The sequence below is a fragment of the Phodopus roborovskii genome, unplaced genomic scaffold (genome assembly GCF_943737965.1).
Source record: "Phodopus roborovskii unplaced genomic scaffold, PHOROB, whole genome shotgun sequence".
Lineage (NCBI taxonomy): Eukaryota > Metazoa > Chordata > Mammalia > Rodentia > Cricetidae > Phodopus > Phodopus roborovskii.
The window spans coordinates 26153618-26171411 of record NW_026126434.1 but is presented as its reverse complement, the minus strand read 5'-3'; the positions used below and the strand labels follow the sequence as shown (position 1 = coordinate 26171411).

At 53.6% G+C, this 17794-nt stretch overlaps 1 protein-coding gene across 1 annotated transcript in view; it reads right to left on the bottom strand.

The window, feature by feature from the left end:
- Positions 1-16432, bottom strand: part of Mdga1 (MAM domain containing glycosylphosphatidylinositol anchor 1) — a 51379-nt gene extending 34947 nt beyond the window's left edge. Inside the window, exons 1-3 of the mRNA XM_051186588.1 lie at positions 16310-16432; positions 15886-16074; positions 15209-15290 (exon numbers count right to left, since the gene is read on the bottom strand). Coding sequence (XP_051042545.1) covers positions 15209-15290; positions 15886-16074; positions 16310-16432 — 394 coding nt within the window. The remainder of the gene's footprint in view (positions 1-15208; positions 15291-15885; positions 16075-16309) is intronic.
- Positions 16433-17794: the final 1362 nt, after the last annotated feature.

Genomic DNA, 17794 nt, shown 5'->3' with positions numbered 1-17794 from the left:
AAAAGCATGAGACCATACATCTATGAAACCAGGGCAGACAAACACACGGAAATGATCAGATCGGTGTAGCCAGGCCATGCAATGAGGAAACCGTTGGACTGTCTCTGTGCCAGAAGCTACAAGGTAATCTCACTTTGGGGGAGAGGTCTCTGAAGAATTGCAAAGGGAAAAAAAACACTCACATAAGGATATCCATGATGGCAATATTCAAGAGAAAGGCAAATTGACATCTGCCCAGGATCTGGTTACAGAGAAATGGTGACCCAACCCAGCCCATCAATGCAGAGGGTGCTACCACCTGCCCATTAAAGTGGCAGGTCTGAGGGCTCTGTCAATAGCAAGAGACATGTGTGGGAGATAAAGTCGGCAGAGAATGGGGAAGGGAAGACTGTTTTCCGCTATGTAAAAATGTATCGACAGGTATGGGCAGAGAGCTCGAATGAGCGGTTAATGTTTGATGGGCACAGGGGCCGGCTGCTTCCTGTGAAGTTGTTTAAGTGGATGATAATAACAATAACAACACTGAAAGCAAAATCAATCTTGCAGCCTGGGAGCTGGCAGGGCCCCAACTCCTAGGATGGAAGAGAGAGAGAAAAATAAGTGAGGACTCGGGCCCGGGAACTCCTTTCCCCTAGCTCAGGTTGCTGTGCGTTCCCAGAGGAGTTCCCACTCTTAGGACACTCTGAGCCACGCTTTCAGAACCTCCCAAAGACTGTTTACTGTAGAGTCACCAGTGTGATCCTGAAGGCAAGGATGTCACCCAGGCCCCATGGGTGGGTTCACTCCAAGGTTACACTGACTCCTGTACCACTCCGGCCACTGGCCTCTAGAGCCCTCACCCTACATGAGTGGGATACACTGTCTCCTGATGATCACAGGAAGCCGGGAAACACCTGAGACTCTCCTCCCGTATCCCACACACAGCCCACAGTGAGGCTCGCCCGCTGTCTTCTGGAGCTTGCCTCCTGTATGTCACACTGTTCTTGGTCCCTATCACCAGCTCCTGCCTGGATGGTTAAAGTGGCCTCCTGACAGGTCTGCACAGCCTCTTCCCTCGCCCACTAGCCTGCACCAAAGCAGCAGAAGCAGCCTTTAACAACACCCCGTTTTCCTCTGCTCGCCCCATGTTCCTGTGTCACTTAAACCGGAACAAGACCTTCAACAACTGGCTGTAGTGTTTCTTTCCTCCCAGCTGTGACCAATTAAAGGAAGGCTTTATTCTGGCTCACAGTCCTTTTCCATGGGGGTGGGGGTGGGGAGGTATGACAGTGGGAGCATGCTCTCTTTGACAAGCACGGTGGGAGCAGAGAGAGGCGCATCTCTACCTGTTGGTATTGCTTATCTTCAGGCTGGATCCTCCCTCCTCAGTTAACCCTTACTGGAAATACCTTCACTGCTGCACCCAAGAGCTGTGTCTCCTAGGTGATCTGATGTCAGCTGACACGGAAGATCAGCCACCCTGCCTGCCCGTCTGTCACCCTTTCCCTTCCCGCTCACCCCGAATTCTACTGCCCTTCTCCTGAGCCCAGCCACACAGTTCCTCAAGCACGCCAAGCCACTCTAATCTCAGCCTCTGGTGTGTCATTGCTCTGCTTGGGTAGGCACCCCAACTCTCCAGAGCTCTCTCCAGCACTTCCTTCCAAGAGATTTTCCCTGGGCACACCCCACTTACAGCCCTATCTCTGCACTGACTTTGTGAGGTTTTTAAAATACATATATATATGGCTCATCAGGGCCTGGGAGATGGCTCAGCAGCTAAAAGCACTGGCTGCTCTTACAGAGGACCCAAGTTCAATTCCCAGCACCCACATCAGGTGGCTCACAGGATCTGACGCCTCCTGGCCTCTGTGGAAACCTACCCTCGCAAATATACACATGTAGACACAAACACATAATAATTTAAAGAGAAATAAAGTCCATCCACACCCAGCCATTTTTTTTGTTTTTGTTCTCTCTCTCTCTCTCCTCTCTCTCTCTCTCTCTGTATCCCTTCAAAGCAAACACTCCAGGGAAGGAAACATATGTTAAATATCTAAAAGGACGTGCTATCTTCATCCAAGAGACAATTCAAAAAGCCTGAAGCATGGGAATGCTCTCTCTTCAGCATCCAGTATATTTATAAATCAGGAAACAATACCTGCCCTCCTCTTAAGCATGCTCTTATTATTAGTTCTTGTTGGTTTTTTTTCTCCATCACTGAAAGGTTTCTCTTCCCCTTTTTTTTTTTTTTTTTTTTTTTTTTTTTTTTTTTTTTGGCTGTAAATGGCACAAACCGTGGGATCTGATTATAATGCTATGCTTCCAAACAACCTGTAAATGACTGGGTGGGCGAGGGGTGAAGGATTTTCTCCTGAGGGCTGAGGGCTCCACAGGGGAAGGCTGTGGGTATGACATGGGAGGGAGCTAGCTTTCAGGAAGGCACTTCGAGTGAGTGACACAGAGATGGCTGGTGGGTCTGGGTGAAGCAGAGGGATGAGAACGTTGCAGGCTGTGTTTAGACCTTGGGCCTTTCTCCCTTCCAGGGTCACAGCCCTAACCTTGTCCTCTCCCTCCTTAATCACCTGCCTGTACATAGAGCATGCTATGCCACTACTCTGGTGGCACTGTGTGGGATGCAGTGGCTGCTTTCTGGGCTCTCAACATCTCTGTCATTAAACCTCCCTGGGCCAGGCACTGAGCTGAGGACAGCTTAGTGCACATGGATTCTCCTCCAAGTGGTGGGTGGGGAAACTGAGGCACAGGGAGAAATAAAATCCTGCCCAAGTTTTCCCATGGCTAAGGCAAGACTGGAACCCAGGATTCATTCCAGAAAGTCCTGCAGCTTCCCTTTAGCCCACACTGACTCACCCACCCCCCTACTCCCGAGCAAGAGAGACATCGTTTACTTGCTGTGGTATATTTAGTTACTGGATACTGAAATTAGACCACAGTGGTGTCACCTGAGCCTGATAAGTCATGTGCAACAGCTGACCTCAGAGCTGCGAGCCGATGACACCTCAGTGTGAAGATTTTCTCCCACTGTGCCCTGCCTGGGGCTCTGAAAGAGGGAGGGGGCCTCGGAGCCTGCCCCCCCTCAACTCTTCCCAGAAGCCTCCATTTTGGTTGCCATGGCGCCACTCCTCAGAGGCCTAGGTCTGATAGGGGCCTCTGCATGGTGTTCCTGGAGAAGGGGCTGCCATGGCCCCAGTCCCAAGGCTGCAGTCGTCAGGGTCTCCTCGTTCAGAAGAAAGATGCTGCTCTCGAGGGCCGTGGAGGCTGTGAAAAGGACCAGGTGAACAGCTGAGGGGACATGGTGTACACAAGAGAAAAATGACAACAGGGAGAAACCGAGGTAGATGGGGGGAAGTGGGAATTTGCTTTCTCTGCCCTGTGACCAGAAAACAGTGGGCACTTAACAGAAGTTGGGGGAAGGAGTCTTTTTTCTCTGGAGGTAAGGTTTCAGGTAGCCCAGCTGGCCTTGAACTCACTATGGAGCCAAGATGACTGAACTCCTGAATCTCCTGCTTCTGCCTCCCAAGTGGTGAAATCACACCCCCAGTCTGTGCCATATCCCGGAGCTAACTCGATACTCATGCATGTTAGGCAAGCATTACACCAACTACCCTACATCCCCAGTTCTGGAAGTGGGATGATAGTTCTGGATTATAGAAAGAGGTTGAAAAAGATTCCCTGCCTAGGCCACCAGCAAAACTTTTATTCTGACGGGGCCCAGAGTAGGAGCCTGAGTCAGGAGTTAGGCACACAGCAGCCCCAAAAGGATGGCTCCTCTTTGAGCCATGGCTATTCCCAACCAGTTGGCCATGAGCTTCATAAGGCAACCCCTCTCCCTGCCCTGAATCTCCTGCTGTGCCCAGCTGGGGGCACTGTGGTCCTGTACCAGCCCAGCCTCCTCCCTGGCAAGGGTGTCCTGGGTGAGCGCACCGCATGCCTGGCACAGGGCCCGGTGCCTGGGAATGAGGCTCTGGCGGGTGGCTTTGTGTTTTGTGAAAACCAAACCCACAACCAAGCCCGGCAGCCAAGCAAAGCCTGCCGGGAAGGCTGGCCGGCCTCCCTCCCAGTCCCCCCCCAGAGCCCCCCCCAGAACTATGGGTGGCACCAGCTGCCACCCTGACTGGCACAGGAGACCCAGTGGACAAGGCCTGAGTCCAGCTCTGGCCTCCCAGCCTGACCCCCTTCTCCCTGGAATAAATTGGAATAAAAATGAGAGGGAATCGCTCTCCTCTGTTTGAACAAATTGCTATGGATCCCTCCCTGTCTCAGGTCAGGGCTCGCGATGGGGATATTTTCACTTGCCGACTGCTAATAGACTCAGGAGAAACTGCTGGATCGATTGTGGCCGGGAAAATTAGCCATGAGCTCCGGGCCAGCCTCGGCCTGCCCCTGCTCCCCACTCCAGGCCTTTGGGGGGGGAGAAGAGGAGGCCTGTGCATAGCCGGGACCAAAGCCAGGGACAGACAGATTGAACCCAGGGTGCTGGGGCTCAGCCTGGCGGCTGCCAGGAACCACAGTCTATCAGAGGGCTGGGGACAAAGGTAGCTGTTCAGAATCCCTGAGGAGGTCCCCAGGGCACACCCAGTGCACACACACGCATTCATTGTGTGCAGCACCAGTATGTGCCCATGCACCTACTCACGCATGCCCGCCAGATTTCCATGTGCATGAGAGATAAGAGACTTTGGTGTGAGGTGGCAACTGCTGTCAGGGTCCACACTGAGAAACATTTGCCAATCTCATGTGGGTCTCCAACAGAATAGGGGAGGGAGATGGCCAGCTCCTGTCCTGGCTCCCAGTGAGCTCTCTACCTGCTCCTCCCAAAGTGAAAGGAAAGAAATGAGACACACGGGGGAAGCCAGAACCTCCTGGCCTCACCACGAGGCTAGTGCCAGGGACCACATTGCCTGGGTACAGCTCACTGTAGCCTCTGGATGTCCTAAGAGTGGGGTGGTTTGAAAAGCCACTCACTGCTGCCTATCCTGCTGTGTCAAGCAAGCACACACACACATGCACACATATACTCACACACACTAACATGCATGCGAGTTCACACACAGCCATCACATCTCAGTTAGCTCTGGTCCCGCTGATGAGACACAAGGCTGCCTGCTGGCTTTCACCTGGCCACCAGTTTCTGCTTCTGAAGGATGGAGTTAACAGACCAGCTTACCTCTCAACCTCTAACCTCTGTGGATTTGAGCTGGGTCTAGCACTTGCTGTGTGTCACCCAGTGGGTGCTCACTAAATGCTAAATTCATCTCAGGTCCCAGCTGTAAGCACCCCCAAAAGGCCAGAGGCTATGTGGTCCCTGGAAAAGCTCCATTTGTTCTGAACTGCAGGGCAGCAAACTCTTCAGGGGCATGGACAGAATTCTGTAGACCTCAAAATTCTGCCTGCAGGGCAAGGTGTTGACCTTGGAATTCTTCAGAGCTGGCATCCACTTACAGCATTGCCCAAAGTACCCTGGAGATCCCTGCTTGTCCTCACTACTCTCTTACCCTGCCCCCTTCAGGGACAAGCCCTGCCCGCACATTCCAAAAAGATCTAGGGCAGTAGTTCTCAACCTATGTGTCTTGACCCCTTTGGGCCAACAGTTCTTTCACCTGCATATCAGATATTCACATTTATGATTCATAACAGTAGCAAATTTTCAGTTATGAAGCAGCAATGAAAATAATTTTATGGTTGGGGGTCAGCACAACATGAGGAACCATATCAAGGGGTTGCAGCATCACTGGTCTAGGGGAACTGGTCTAGAATCACTGGTCTAGGGGAAATCCACACACTGAGATCTAGTGAGTAACTTGTTCTCCAAATCACATTGTCTCAATCCACAAAGGGTGATAGCATGGTACCTGCTATTAGTCCCCCATGTCCCTCTAACCATTTCAGTGGCCATCCATCTAGCTCCTAACTGCTAGCACTTGCCATCTTGTGCAGTCTGACACCACCCTGCCCACTACAGCCAATGTTCCTATGTGCCCAGAGGGCAGATTTTAACAAGTCCTACCATGGGGGAAGGCTTGGCCAATGGAAGCAGCAGGGGGTGTGTCCCCACCCCAGGAGCAGAGGCAAATATGTACCAGCTCTCTAAAAAGACTCAGGGCAACTGGTTTAATCAGGCTCCTCAAGGGGGAGGGGGCCCCTAGTTTTCCTAGCTTATTTCTCTGCTTCTCAACCCAGGCCACCTAAACCCACAGCTCCAAGGGAGTTTTGATGATCTATGGTGTATGTAGGTGGTCTATTCCCCGCCCCCACTCATGTCATGTCTGGGTCATCCCCCCCCCAGGCACCATGACCTTAACCTAGAGTTCACACCCTGCCTAACCACTCCCTCCCTTACCCCAAACATTGTCCCTGGATACCCTCATGCCTGAACCCCCCACCCATTAGACCTGAGCCTAAAAGGTGTGGCCTTCACAAACTACTTGTCATCTCTGGTCCCAAGTCTCTTCCTACTCAGAGACCTCTAAGGGCTGGGTCACATGAGGTCACGGTGGGGTGACTGAGGCCTGCCACACCCTCTGGTGCTTCTTGTAGGGATCCAGGCCTCAGTGTGCAGGAAGCTAACCCCACCCTCCCCAGGGTCCCCTGCATTTTATTGGTGCATTAGAGCCAGACTCAAGGGATCAGGCCACTGGAGTTCAGTTCCCTCCCCGTCTGCCCTGCTGGGGTTCCACTCAGAGAGACAAGCCACTGTGAAAGCAAGAGGAGGCTCAGGGCCAAGGACAGAGTCAAGTTCAGCTCAGCGGACTCAGCTCCAGGTCTTTCTGAGGTCAGTTGACATGAGGTCAGACAGAGAGAAGAACTTCTCCAAATGAAGGCCCAAAGAAAGATGCAGCGAATTGTAGCGGGGTTTCATGATCTCACAAGAGAGGGGGCTCCCCCAGAAGTTGGCAAACAAACTTGGTCACCTCAGAAGAACTTTCCAGCCCACAGCCTTCAGTGCCTGAAAGCCAGGAGCTGCTATTCCTCAGGTCACAGAGTTGAGGCTGAAAAGAGACTCTCCCTAGTGCTAGAGGAGGTAGACTCCCTGGAGAGCCTCTCAGCCAGAAGAGCGGCGGGGCTAGGAGGAAAGGGACCAGAGCCTCAGGCAGCAGGAGACCAGGCAAGACTCTCACAGGAGTGTCTGGTTGACTCTGGTCTATCTTCTCCCAGCCACGCCCCGCCACACCGATGCCACACCCCCAGAAGGTTGGCAGAGAGGGTGAAAGAGGGCCCAGTGTGGCCATTCACACCATTCCGACCTCCTCAGTCAGGAAGGGGCAGGTGAGGAAAGAAGATGGTTCAACAGGTGAGGTGTTTGAGGACCTTGCCTTCTCAGAGACCTCCATCTGGGTCACATGAGGCCACAGGGGAATGGCTGAGTTCTGCCCTGCCACATTCTCTTAGGACCCCCTGTCCTATTTGAAAAAGCCAGGTTTGGGTGGGAAAGAGGGTTCAATGGTTAAGAGTACTGGCTGCCCTAGCAGAGGACCCACGTTCAGTTCCCAGCACCTGCATCGGCAGCTCACAACCACCTATAATTCCAACTCCTGGGCATGTGGTGTCCCTATTCCATCTTCTAAAGGTGCCTGTACATGTGTGTGTGTGTGTACATACACACATACATAGTCAAAAATAAAATAACTATTTTAAAAACAAAAAGATAAAGACAGACATGCCTCTGTGGGGAGGCAGAGACAGGCAGGTCCTTGGGGGCTTGCTGGCCATCCAATCTAGCCAGTTAGTGTGCCCCAGGTCCAGAAGAAATCCTGTCTCAAAAGTTAAGGTGGAGGGCAGCTGAGAAGGGCACTTGACCTCAGCCTCCGGTCTCTAATCTACACGAACCCAAAATTAGGTCAGGCACCTAGGTGGAAATTAATGTCTAGCTCATCACCTATCCATCTCCACTCCTGTCTTTTAAATTTTTAATTGTGTGTGTATACATGTATTCCAAGGTGAGTTTGTGGAGGCCAAAGTGTAACTTTCTGGAGTTAGTTTTCTCCTTCCATCACTTGGGACCTACCAATTAAACTCAAGTCCTCAGGCTTGGTGGCAAGTGCTTTTCCCCATCTCATTGGCCAATGGGGAATGCCTGTATTCTGTAGGCAAGAATGTGCCCACCTCAGCCTCCCTGACAGTTAAAATGGCCAAGGAACTCAAGGCTGCCCAATGTAAACAGAAGCTGCCCAGGGGCTTCTGAGAAGTCTCTTTAAAGGAAGAAGGGTTGGACCAAAATGTCAGAAGTGATGATTTCACTGTGCATGATGCAATGTGGGCACCAGGAATTGTGGAAGTGTCCTGGGTTATCTTAGGTTCAGCCTAATCTGAGGACCACGGCTTAAGTAGAGCCCGAGGTGGGAGGAGCCTGGGGGAGCTCCAGAATTGAGGAGCCAGAGCCTCAGTGTTTCATAGCCAAATGTGGTCTCTGGAGGACTGGAGGGCTCCTCATGCTTCAAGAATCAACCACTGTACCCTAAGAAAAACTAGGGAACAAACCAGGTAGCCACTGCTTGAGTAGCCTCACTGGGGTAGTACGGGCAGGCATGAAGTTTGTCATCATTGAGTGGCTTTGAGTTCAAATCCCAACTCTACCATCTACCTGCCAACTGTGGGACCTCTGTATGTCACTTAGCCTGACCATAAACCTTTGCACTTGGAAAATGAGGGCTGTGGAAAGATCCTTAGGGACATCCAGCACCCATCAACCTTCCAGCCCTTAGTTGGTTTGGGATGAGGAGGCCCTGTGGTTAAAAGCAGGGATAAATTGCTATCTCTATCCTGGCCTGAGCCTTCTGTGAGAATCATGCAAGCAGGAAGGATCCAGCTGGTGGCTTCGAGGGCAATAAGTGGCCTGCAGTATAGCCCCCAGGATCCAGCAGAGCTTGGCTGAACCTCAGCTTGGGCATCAGCCTGGAAGCCTAGACAATGCGCTGGAGACATCCCAGGGAGAAGATGCAGTTTGGCCTGACTTATTCTAATGTGTCTGTACCCACCATGTTGATCCAGCTAGCCTGTGTCAAAGCACCAATTCCAGGGCCTGCAGCCACAGTGTCCATTTGCAGAGCTCCTGCAGCAGAGGGTCCAGGCAGAGCGAGGCCTGCACTGTGGATAAGCTCCTAGATGGTGGTAACATGCCACCTCACAGTTTCCAACCCACCAGATAATCCTAGCATCTTGGCTGGATCTGGGACTGGAAGGGAACCAAAGGGAGCTTGGGGTAGCCTCTCCCAAGCCACAAAGTCACCCATCCCAAAGTCCCAATTTCTTCTACAAGATACAAACAAGTTGGGCTCAGGTTAGAGTCACAGCCACTTTGGGCCTCCGAGGTCTTCCAGATTTCTCAGCCAACACTGCTTCCATGCAGCACACACACAGAGATTTCCCTCAGTCTGCTGCCACCGCCTCTGCTCCTGCAAGTCCCTACAAGTCACCTCAGAGCTGGCAAAATCCTGGCATTGCATTGAGGCTTCCCCATGACCCCAGCACCTTCCAGACAGAGAAACTGAGGCTCTCCTGCCCTCCTGCTTATTGCCCTTGTTATGCCACCAGTGTTTCTGTCACCATCATGAGGGCCCAGCTAGAAACACAGCCTGGATCTGCATTTCCCCCAAGAACCTCCCTCAGTGGGCCCCGAAGCACCTCCTCCTCTCCCTCACACAGTGCCCCCTAGCTTTGTCCCTGGCTTTCAGGTCCTTATCCCTTCTCAAGTATCTCTGACATCCCCACCCTAATGACATCTACTTTGTCCCCCCTCTGTCCTCTCTCTAGACATGGGATCCTGGCCTCATCCCAGTGCCCCCACAGACACATACCTTCCCTGGGGAAGTCTATTTTGTTTTGTGGACATAAACCAAGGTACATAGTAACCTCTTCTGAGTTGTGCTCTCCTCACAGCAGCCTCCCTGCCACACAGCCTACACACAACCCCGACCTCAAAACCACACTCGATGGCTAGGAAGGCCGCTCAGTCGGTAGAGTCCACGCCTACCTTGCACAAAGCTCTGAGTGCAGTCCCCAGAAAAAAAATGGGCATGACGTAATATGACTGTAACCCCAGCTCTTGGAAGGTGAAGATAGGAAAAGCAGTTCAAGGTCATTCCTGGCTACATAGCCAGCCTGATGCAAAATAAACTGCCCCCACCGCCCCAGTCATTAAAGCTATTTGTCAAGGCCTTTGTCTGTCTGTCTGCTCTAACAGACAGCTGGCCCAGGGCAGTGCCTCTTCTCGGGCTTCATTCTGGGGGCAGGATCAAGCAGCAATTGAGAATCCCGGGGCCCTTACCCTCTTCCCTCTCCTGCCCCAAATCTGTCTAATCAACAGCTTTGTATTCTTCCTCTTCCCACTGTGAGCCCGTTCCCCAGCTGCCAACTGCAGGCCATTGTCAACTCCTGTCCCCACGGGATCTCTTTCCCAGCCCCATGCTGGGGTTCTGCAGTATCTCTAACTCACCCACTCCCCTCCTTCTAGGGACTCTGTTAGAAACCTGCCCACTGTGCTCCCGCCACACCCAACCCACGCAAACTCAGAAGTCCTTACACGGCCTTCAATACTTCAGACACCTGTCCTTACTGATTGTCACACCCCGTCCATCTGCCACCCTCCTCCTCTGGGTCATTCTCTTCCCCACAATGGACTCCCCAACTTCTGTTCTAAGAAGCCAGGCCTCCTGTCCTTACCCTAGGGCCAATACACTGGCTGTTCCCCTGCCTGGAGTACTCCCCACAGTTACCCATGAGGCCTCTGTTTTAGGGGCACCGCCACAGGGAAGGCCCCCAACTCCAGCCACCATGATTGAACTTGACCCACAGATTCCTTACTCAGTCCCCTTGTCTACACGACACTCCTGTTGGTAAGATGCATTGCATTCATGTTCTTATGCTTGCGGTCAGTCTCCCTCATAGACATGTAAACCTTAGGAGAAACAAGGATTGACACCACCCCGTCCTACTACATAGTCAACTCCCCCTGTCCCTTCTCCCAGCCACTGAGCCAGGCCAAACCTCATGACGGCTCTGCATCCTGCAAAGGCTCCAGAAAGTCTCTCCACACCACTCCCTCAAAGACCAAGCCCCCAGGCAAGACCCTCCTACCAGCTTCCCCAAGCCCATCATTCCAGCATGCCCTCCATCACAGACTTTGTAGTCCACATCGCAGGAACCCATCCAAGGGCTGCAACTTTATCTCCCTGAACCTCAAAGGTGAGATGGGCTGCAGAGTCTATCTCACTAGGAGGCTTGGTGCAAACTAGAGACAGCAATACAATTCATATTCATATACATTATTATTACTCCTTGGTGTTGCCAATCTTCACAACCTTGATTTCCTTTCAACCAACACCTGACCCACAGGGCAACCCTCCCCAAGTCCAGGGTCTTCAGGTCTACATGCCCTCTGCCAGAGACAGCCTCCCCAGGCCTGGCCATTGATGGCCAAAGCTGGCCCAATCTATGTCCTCCACGAGCCCTGCATGCCTAATGTTGTCTTTGCCACAAGGGATTTATCAAATATTTGGGGAACTACTCCCTCCTTCCCTTGACTCATGTCAACCAGTCCCATGGTGTCCAGAACCAGTTTTACCAGAGGTAAGACTCAGTAGACACCAAAGAAAATCACCTCTCATTGTCCTTACTCCCTACCCAGAAGACTATGGGACCAACGCTAGGGCTCCACCCCTTTTTACCAACTATGCCACACGGAGCAGGTCACCCATATCCTTGGAACCTCAGTTCAGTGATGAACACAGGCACCTCCATGGACTGCCTTCTCAGAATACATGGGAAATAAAGGCCACAGTCAGGCCAAGACTTGGCAGGGCATGGGGAACCACCATGCTTGGGAAGGACTCTCAACTTCACCAAGGGTTCTCCCTGAAAGGGGTCATGTTCCTATATACTAAAAGATACAGGAAGGGCCATAGCTAACGACTGGAGGCTGGGTCTTTCTTTCTTACACTTTCGTGTATGCTTTGGTTGATTTTCATCTGTTATCTAGTCTTAGGAAAAAGGAAGAGTCCATTGGAAAGGAAGGAAGGAAAGAAGGAAGGAAAAGAAAAAGAAAATAAGAGAGAGAGAGAGAGAAGAAAGGAAGGAAGAGAAAGGAAGGATTGATTCATTCCACTGGGCTAAACGTGGCTCTTACCGGCCTCCAGCATCAGCTATTAAATGCCACATGGACCCTTAGTCTTGTGACAGTGGAAAAGGAGATGCTGGCCAGGGGCTGTACCTAGGTTTGCAAAGATGTAATTGTGAAGGGGAATCAGACCCCTCCTCACACACAGCCTTCTAGAGTCAGAGCCTACCAGCTCAGCTGAGTGCCCACAAAGTTCTCAGTGGGCCTAGAGAAGAATTGAGCCATCTTGAAAATGCAGAAAGTGTGGCTTTATCCATGGTGGGTGCCCTTGGATTCTGAGGCAGGTATGTGGGAGTTGAAGAGAAGCCCCTTCCACCTCAGACTGGAGAATCAGAACAAGAAGTCCCCCTCCTCTGTGATGGGGGCGAGGAGGTCAGCAAAGGGAAGCAGCGATGTAGTGGCCAAGCCCGCCCCCTGCTGGCAATGTCTGGAAGAACAGCACCAGCTTTATACTGCAGGGCCCAAAGGGATTACACCCGACCTCTCTGACACATAGGCATCAGGGACCTACTCAGATAGAGGTGTCTGGGCAGGGAGGAGTGGAGCTCCTGCTAGGCTGAGAGACCCAAGATTCCATCTCTAGTTTCCCAAACTTTCCTGGGTGGAGTTCCTTCTGGTGCAATCTTCCTGAACCTAGTCACCGAAAGGTTGCTGCAGGGAACAGGTTGAGAGAGAGGGATCCTCCACATCCTACCTGGATCTTACTACTCCAAGGTCCCTCCATGCCTCCTGGGCAACCAGGGGAAGCCAGTCCTGCTACCATGGCCTGATTTCCACTCCCACCCCAGGTATCGATCTTCCACATCATTCATTTGCCAGGCCTTGGCGGCTGTGATTAGCTCTCTCCACCTCCCCACGGAGCTCCCCGCCCATCCCTCCATGTTCCAGCAAAGCAAAGCTAATATGGGGCTCTAAATGAGGCTTTACCACCCAGCCACAGCAGCTCAGAGCCAGACCTAGCCAATTACATGTAGGCCCCTCAGATAGTCCCAGCCTGCCCCTCAAGGGTGTTTTCCTTGGCTCATACAATCCTTTACAGTCTAGCTTCCAGACCCTAGAACTTGACCTATGTATGATGTTCGGATGCCCAGCCTGCAGGATAGGAGGGGACATCTGCCTGAAGTGGGGTGGAGGCACCCCAGGAAGAACTCTCTAGAAAGGCCCTGTGGGAAGCCCTCAGGCAGGCTTGGGGGGTTGTCAAAGGCAGCACAGCTAAAATACCCTGGATTTGTAGACACAAAACAATCTTTCCCTTGGACAATGTCTGTAACAGAGAATGAAAAGGGGGAAAGGAAGGGAAGTAGGCGGAGATCTTGGGGTTTTAGGGAGACCTAAGCCTGTGGCTGATTCTAGGGGCAACTTGCTTCCAGAGGGATGTGGAATCCAGAGGGGAAAGTCCCAAGCACCCCCACTCCCATCAATACTTAGAAGCCCCACACTGGGAAACTCACTTCCCGAAATTCCTTCCCCACACTCCCCCGAGGAAGTATGGGGGGGCTGACTTGGTGATAATTCTGTAAGCGATGCTCTCTTGTCAAATTATTCAACATCTGTCTTCATGTTCCCACAAAAATTAGCATAGGATAGTAGTTTCTGATGACACCTTTGGTGAAATATTTTGACTTCCCCCAGTACGTTGCAAACAACCTGTCTTAAGGATAATGTCACTTCCCACTCCTGCATATTAAATAATCCAGGGGTTTGTTGTGTTTTTGTAAGCAGCTGAATCCCGCTCACAGGTCCCTGCCTGGAAGTCTGACTGCATTGAGAGGGGAACAAGAAGCTGGGACAGAGGATGGGAGGCCTCTAACTCTGCCTTCATAGAGCATGCCACCCCTCCTTTGCCTGCCTACTGCATTTGTCACAGAACTAGACCTTGGGGCCAGCCTCAGCCACACACACACACACACACACACACACACACACACACACACACACACAGAGGCCAGGCTGAAAGCAGATTACAGGATCCACCCTGTAAACAACAAACTGGGCTAGAGATTGAGAATTGGGGAAGGAGGAGGCCCTGCTCCAAATGGACCATCTGGTCCCACACCCGGCTGCTGTAGCATTTGTAGCCCCAAAGGAGAGCAAAGCCACCTGGCCAGACTGGGAGGGCCTCCCCAGTCCTGCTGCTGATGTCAGGGTTAGAGTTGGAGGGCAGACCTTACAGGATGCAGGGCCTAGGGCTCTGAGCAGCTGTCTCCCACTAGGATGGATGGACCGTCACCCACACCAAAGGCCCCATCCTTTCCCTCCTGCCTCCCTTGCCTTCACCCTCCTAATGAGCCTACCCTTTCATCAGCAGCACAGGCCTGGGGCAGAATGACAGCAGCAGCTGAAGTCCATCCCCAGCACATGCTAAGTACTGTCTCCCTCCTGAATGCCAGTGAAACCCAGCACTTTAGTCTCTTGTCTTTTAGGGCTGTAAGCCTAGGCAGGGCCTTGTGGCTTTTCTCTGAGAAGAGACCTTCATCTAAAGCCCTCTGTCTTGGTGAGCGACAAGCTTTGGAGATACCTGAGAATTTCATGAAGCGTTTTCAACCTGCAGCTCTTCATCTACTCAACAAACCTCATCAGGGTTCCCACAGGGTGCCCAGTAGCATGCTGGGCCTGGATGCTGTGGTGGATGGCCAGGGTGGACAGCTCCATTCCTGTCTAGTATCACACTCTCGCTCGTTTGTTTCACCTGCTTTGGGGTACAGAGGAGTGGGAGGGGCAGAACAAACCCTAGCTCGCCACCCTACTTTTTAGGCCAGTCCCAACCTCCCTGAGGCGTCACTGGTGCTTGTAACATCACAAGGGGCAGTGTCCCCCAGCTCCTCTTTCTTTTGTTTCCCATCCACCTCCAAGAAGACTTCCCATGCAGCAATCTCCCTGCAGCCCAGCCTTCCCTGGAGCCAAGCTCTCCAAGAACAGGTTCAAAGAATGCCAGTGGAGAGCCAAGGGTGGGCCCACTGGACCACTCTTCTTTGATTGGTAACAAGAGCAGCTGGGACCTGGGCATGTAAGAGATGGGAGAAAATCAAGAAAAGGGAAGGGGGGCAGAGACACAGAGGGACAGAGGGCCTACAGAGACAATGGCTCTTGTCCCCTAACCTCTGTCCGCATTGTTGGGGTTCTGACGTAGGCCCAGAGAGCTTTCCTTAAGTGCTCCTTGGGCCACACCGATGAAGAAAGACTGGAGAAACCCAAACCAGACAGCCATGAGATAGGTCATCATCCTAGTCCAAGAGCCCCGGAGGAAGGTGCTGATAGTAGACTGAGACCTCTGGAGGGTGTGTGAGCAGGGTGTTTGGGGGGTACTGGAGAAAGCCTCTGGTATGTTCCTGTCCTAGAGAGGGAAGACTTGTTTCATACTCCCCCACCCATACATATAACCCAGTCTCTTGCAGCATCCCTCCTGCCTGCCTGGTTTGGCCTATGCCAGGGGCCAGGCAGCAAGACACACACAAACTAATTAAGAAAAGGAGTTTGGCTGGATGCCTGGGCTGGCCTCACCAGGGAATTAAGCCCAAGCCAGCTAGCTGTTGGAGCCCAGGGGTATATACTTTTCAGATCCTGGCTCCCCAGAAAACTCCTTTCTCTTGACAGGCATAGGCAGAGAACCAGGAGCTAAAGCTAGTAGTCAGGGACATGGGCTCTGTCACCCATACCGTTACAGGTCCAACTCCCTCCACTCTCAAAGAGAATAATTAGATTACTGGCCCCAGAGAAAGAGGGCGAACCTTGCCCACCCCAGCCACACTTCGTTAGAAAGTAACTACAAAGCCCACCCTACGGTCAGGAGAAGGCAAAGTCAGGGCCATAGGCTCTGGGGACTGATTCTCTGTGTTGTGTATGTCGGGAGAGTAGTATTGAACCAAGAAGCTTTCACTGAGAAAACCCGCGGCATGAAGTGGAGAAAATGTGGCCAGAATACTCCTTGGCGCGACGGAGCATGGCTTGGAGATGCGGGAGCAGAGCTGCGAGGCAGGAGGCAGAGTTTAGACACGTAGCCGGATGGGTGCGAGCGGTGATTGCGTTTCCTGAGGACGGTGGCTGAACGTGTCTGTGTGTGCAAGCAGGCAGAAGGAAGCTGGGGCTGGGGTTCTGAGGGTGGGAACCAGGGACAGGAGGAGCTGGCTCGGGAAAGGTCTGAAAAGGGATGCGGCGAACGGCAGGCGCCTGGACTAGGGGATGTCCAGCATCGACTCAGACCGATATGAATCGAGAAGAGGCGGCTGAGCGGTGGCTACTACCGGGAATGCGAGCCAGCCGCCCGATCGCGGTGCTGGCGAGCATCTCTCCCGCCCGCCAGCCGCGCACAACTCCGGATCGCATCGCTTGCTTTCCCTCGGGAGGCTGAGCCAGAGCTTGGGCTCTCCCTGGGTCTCCTGAGCCACAGGATTTTCCCAAGACTTCCAGATCACTCCAACCCCTGGCAAGATTTTGGAAAACCGAAACCTTGCCCCGGCACCCCCAGCTTCATGATATACTCTAGGACCGTTTCCTAGGCTCTGGAGCAGCCTACTGGGTCTCCTGGCGCCTGGGTGAGGGCGGAGACGCGGTCATCCACTCCAGAGTGCAAACCCCGGGCTCCACCAAGGCCCGGCAAGCGCGCACTTTGAGTAAGATCTTGCAAAGTTTCCGCGCGGCTCCGCCAGGGTGGAGCTGGACGCCGGCTCTTACCATAGACTCCTTGTCCCCGACAGTGGAAGGGGATCAGCGCCAGAAGTAGAAGGCAGGTCACCTCCATCTTCACGGCCAGTGCTTCATCCCCGCGAGGCGGCGCAGCCTGAGAGGCGGCGGGGGGCGCATCCACCAGGGCACCGCGATGCCCTCTGCCTTCCCTCCTTTTTCCTGAGACGCGACAGAGAGCGTAGCGACCGAGAGCAGGAGTCTGAGCAGGCGGCGACTCGGCTCTGTCCTCTTCCCACAGGGCGGCTACCCGAGTGGGGACGCAGGGGGCGCTGGCCCAGACCCTGGTGCCTCTGCGCACCGGGCGCAGCAGCCAGATCCCTGGCCCAGAGAGCTCGGCCACCTAGCAGCCCCGGGTCCCCAGGGCTGTCTGCCGAGGGTGCTGAGCGCGGGGGACCTCTCGGTTGCGGCGGCCGAGCTCCGATCCAACAGGCCACCGATGCTTGACAAACTTGTCGTTCCCCGTGAAGGGGATGCCCCTCGGTAGAGCCAGGCAGAGAGGTTAATCCGCTAGCTCCAGTCCTGCAGTGGGTGGGAAGGGCTCGGCAGCCCGACCCAAGGGAGCAGGGCTAGGCGCCCTTCCTGGAGGCGAGGGCGCCCCGGGTCCCGGTCCTGTCGACCGTAGGAACAGCGAGGACTAGATTCGGCCGCAAGGCGAGCGCTCCGGATCCCCGGGTCCACGAAGTTGGCCGAGCTGTCGCCGAGGAATCCGGGGGAGGCGATCGCGTCCCAGCGCCCCCGCGGGAATCCGGAGAACGATTTCAAAGCAAGAGGGACTGCAGCCAGCCAGCAAGGGAAGGAGGAAAGTTTGAGTCCTTTGAAAATAATTCGCGCTCTTGCCGAGGCCGGGGCAGCAGCTCGGGAGCCGCCGGCCGCCTCCTGTCTCCACGCTCCTCTCCCGCCGTCTGGCCGCGGCCGTGGCGCTCCCTGGCTCCGCGATCTCGGGAGAACGGGGCTGCGCCGCGCCCCAAGTTGGGCGTCCCCGCCCCCCTCCTGGAGGCCTGG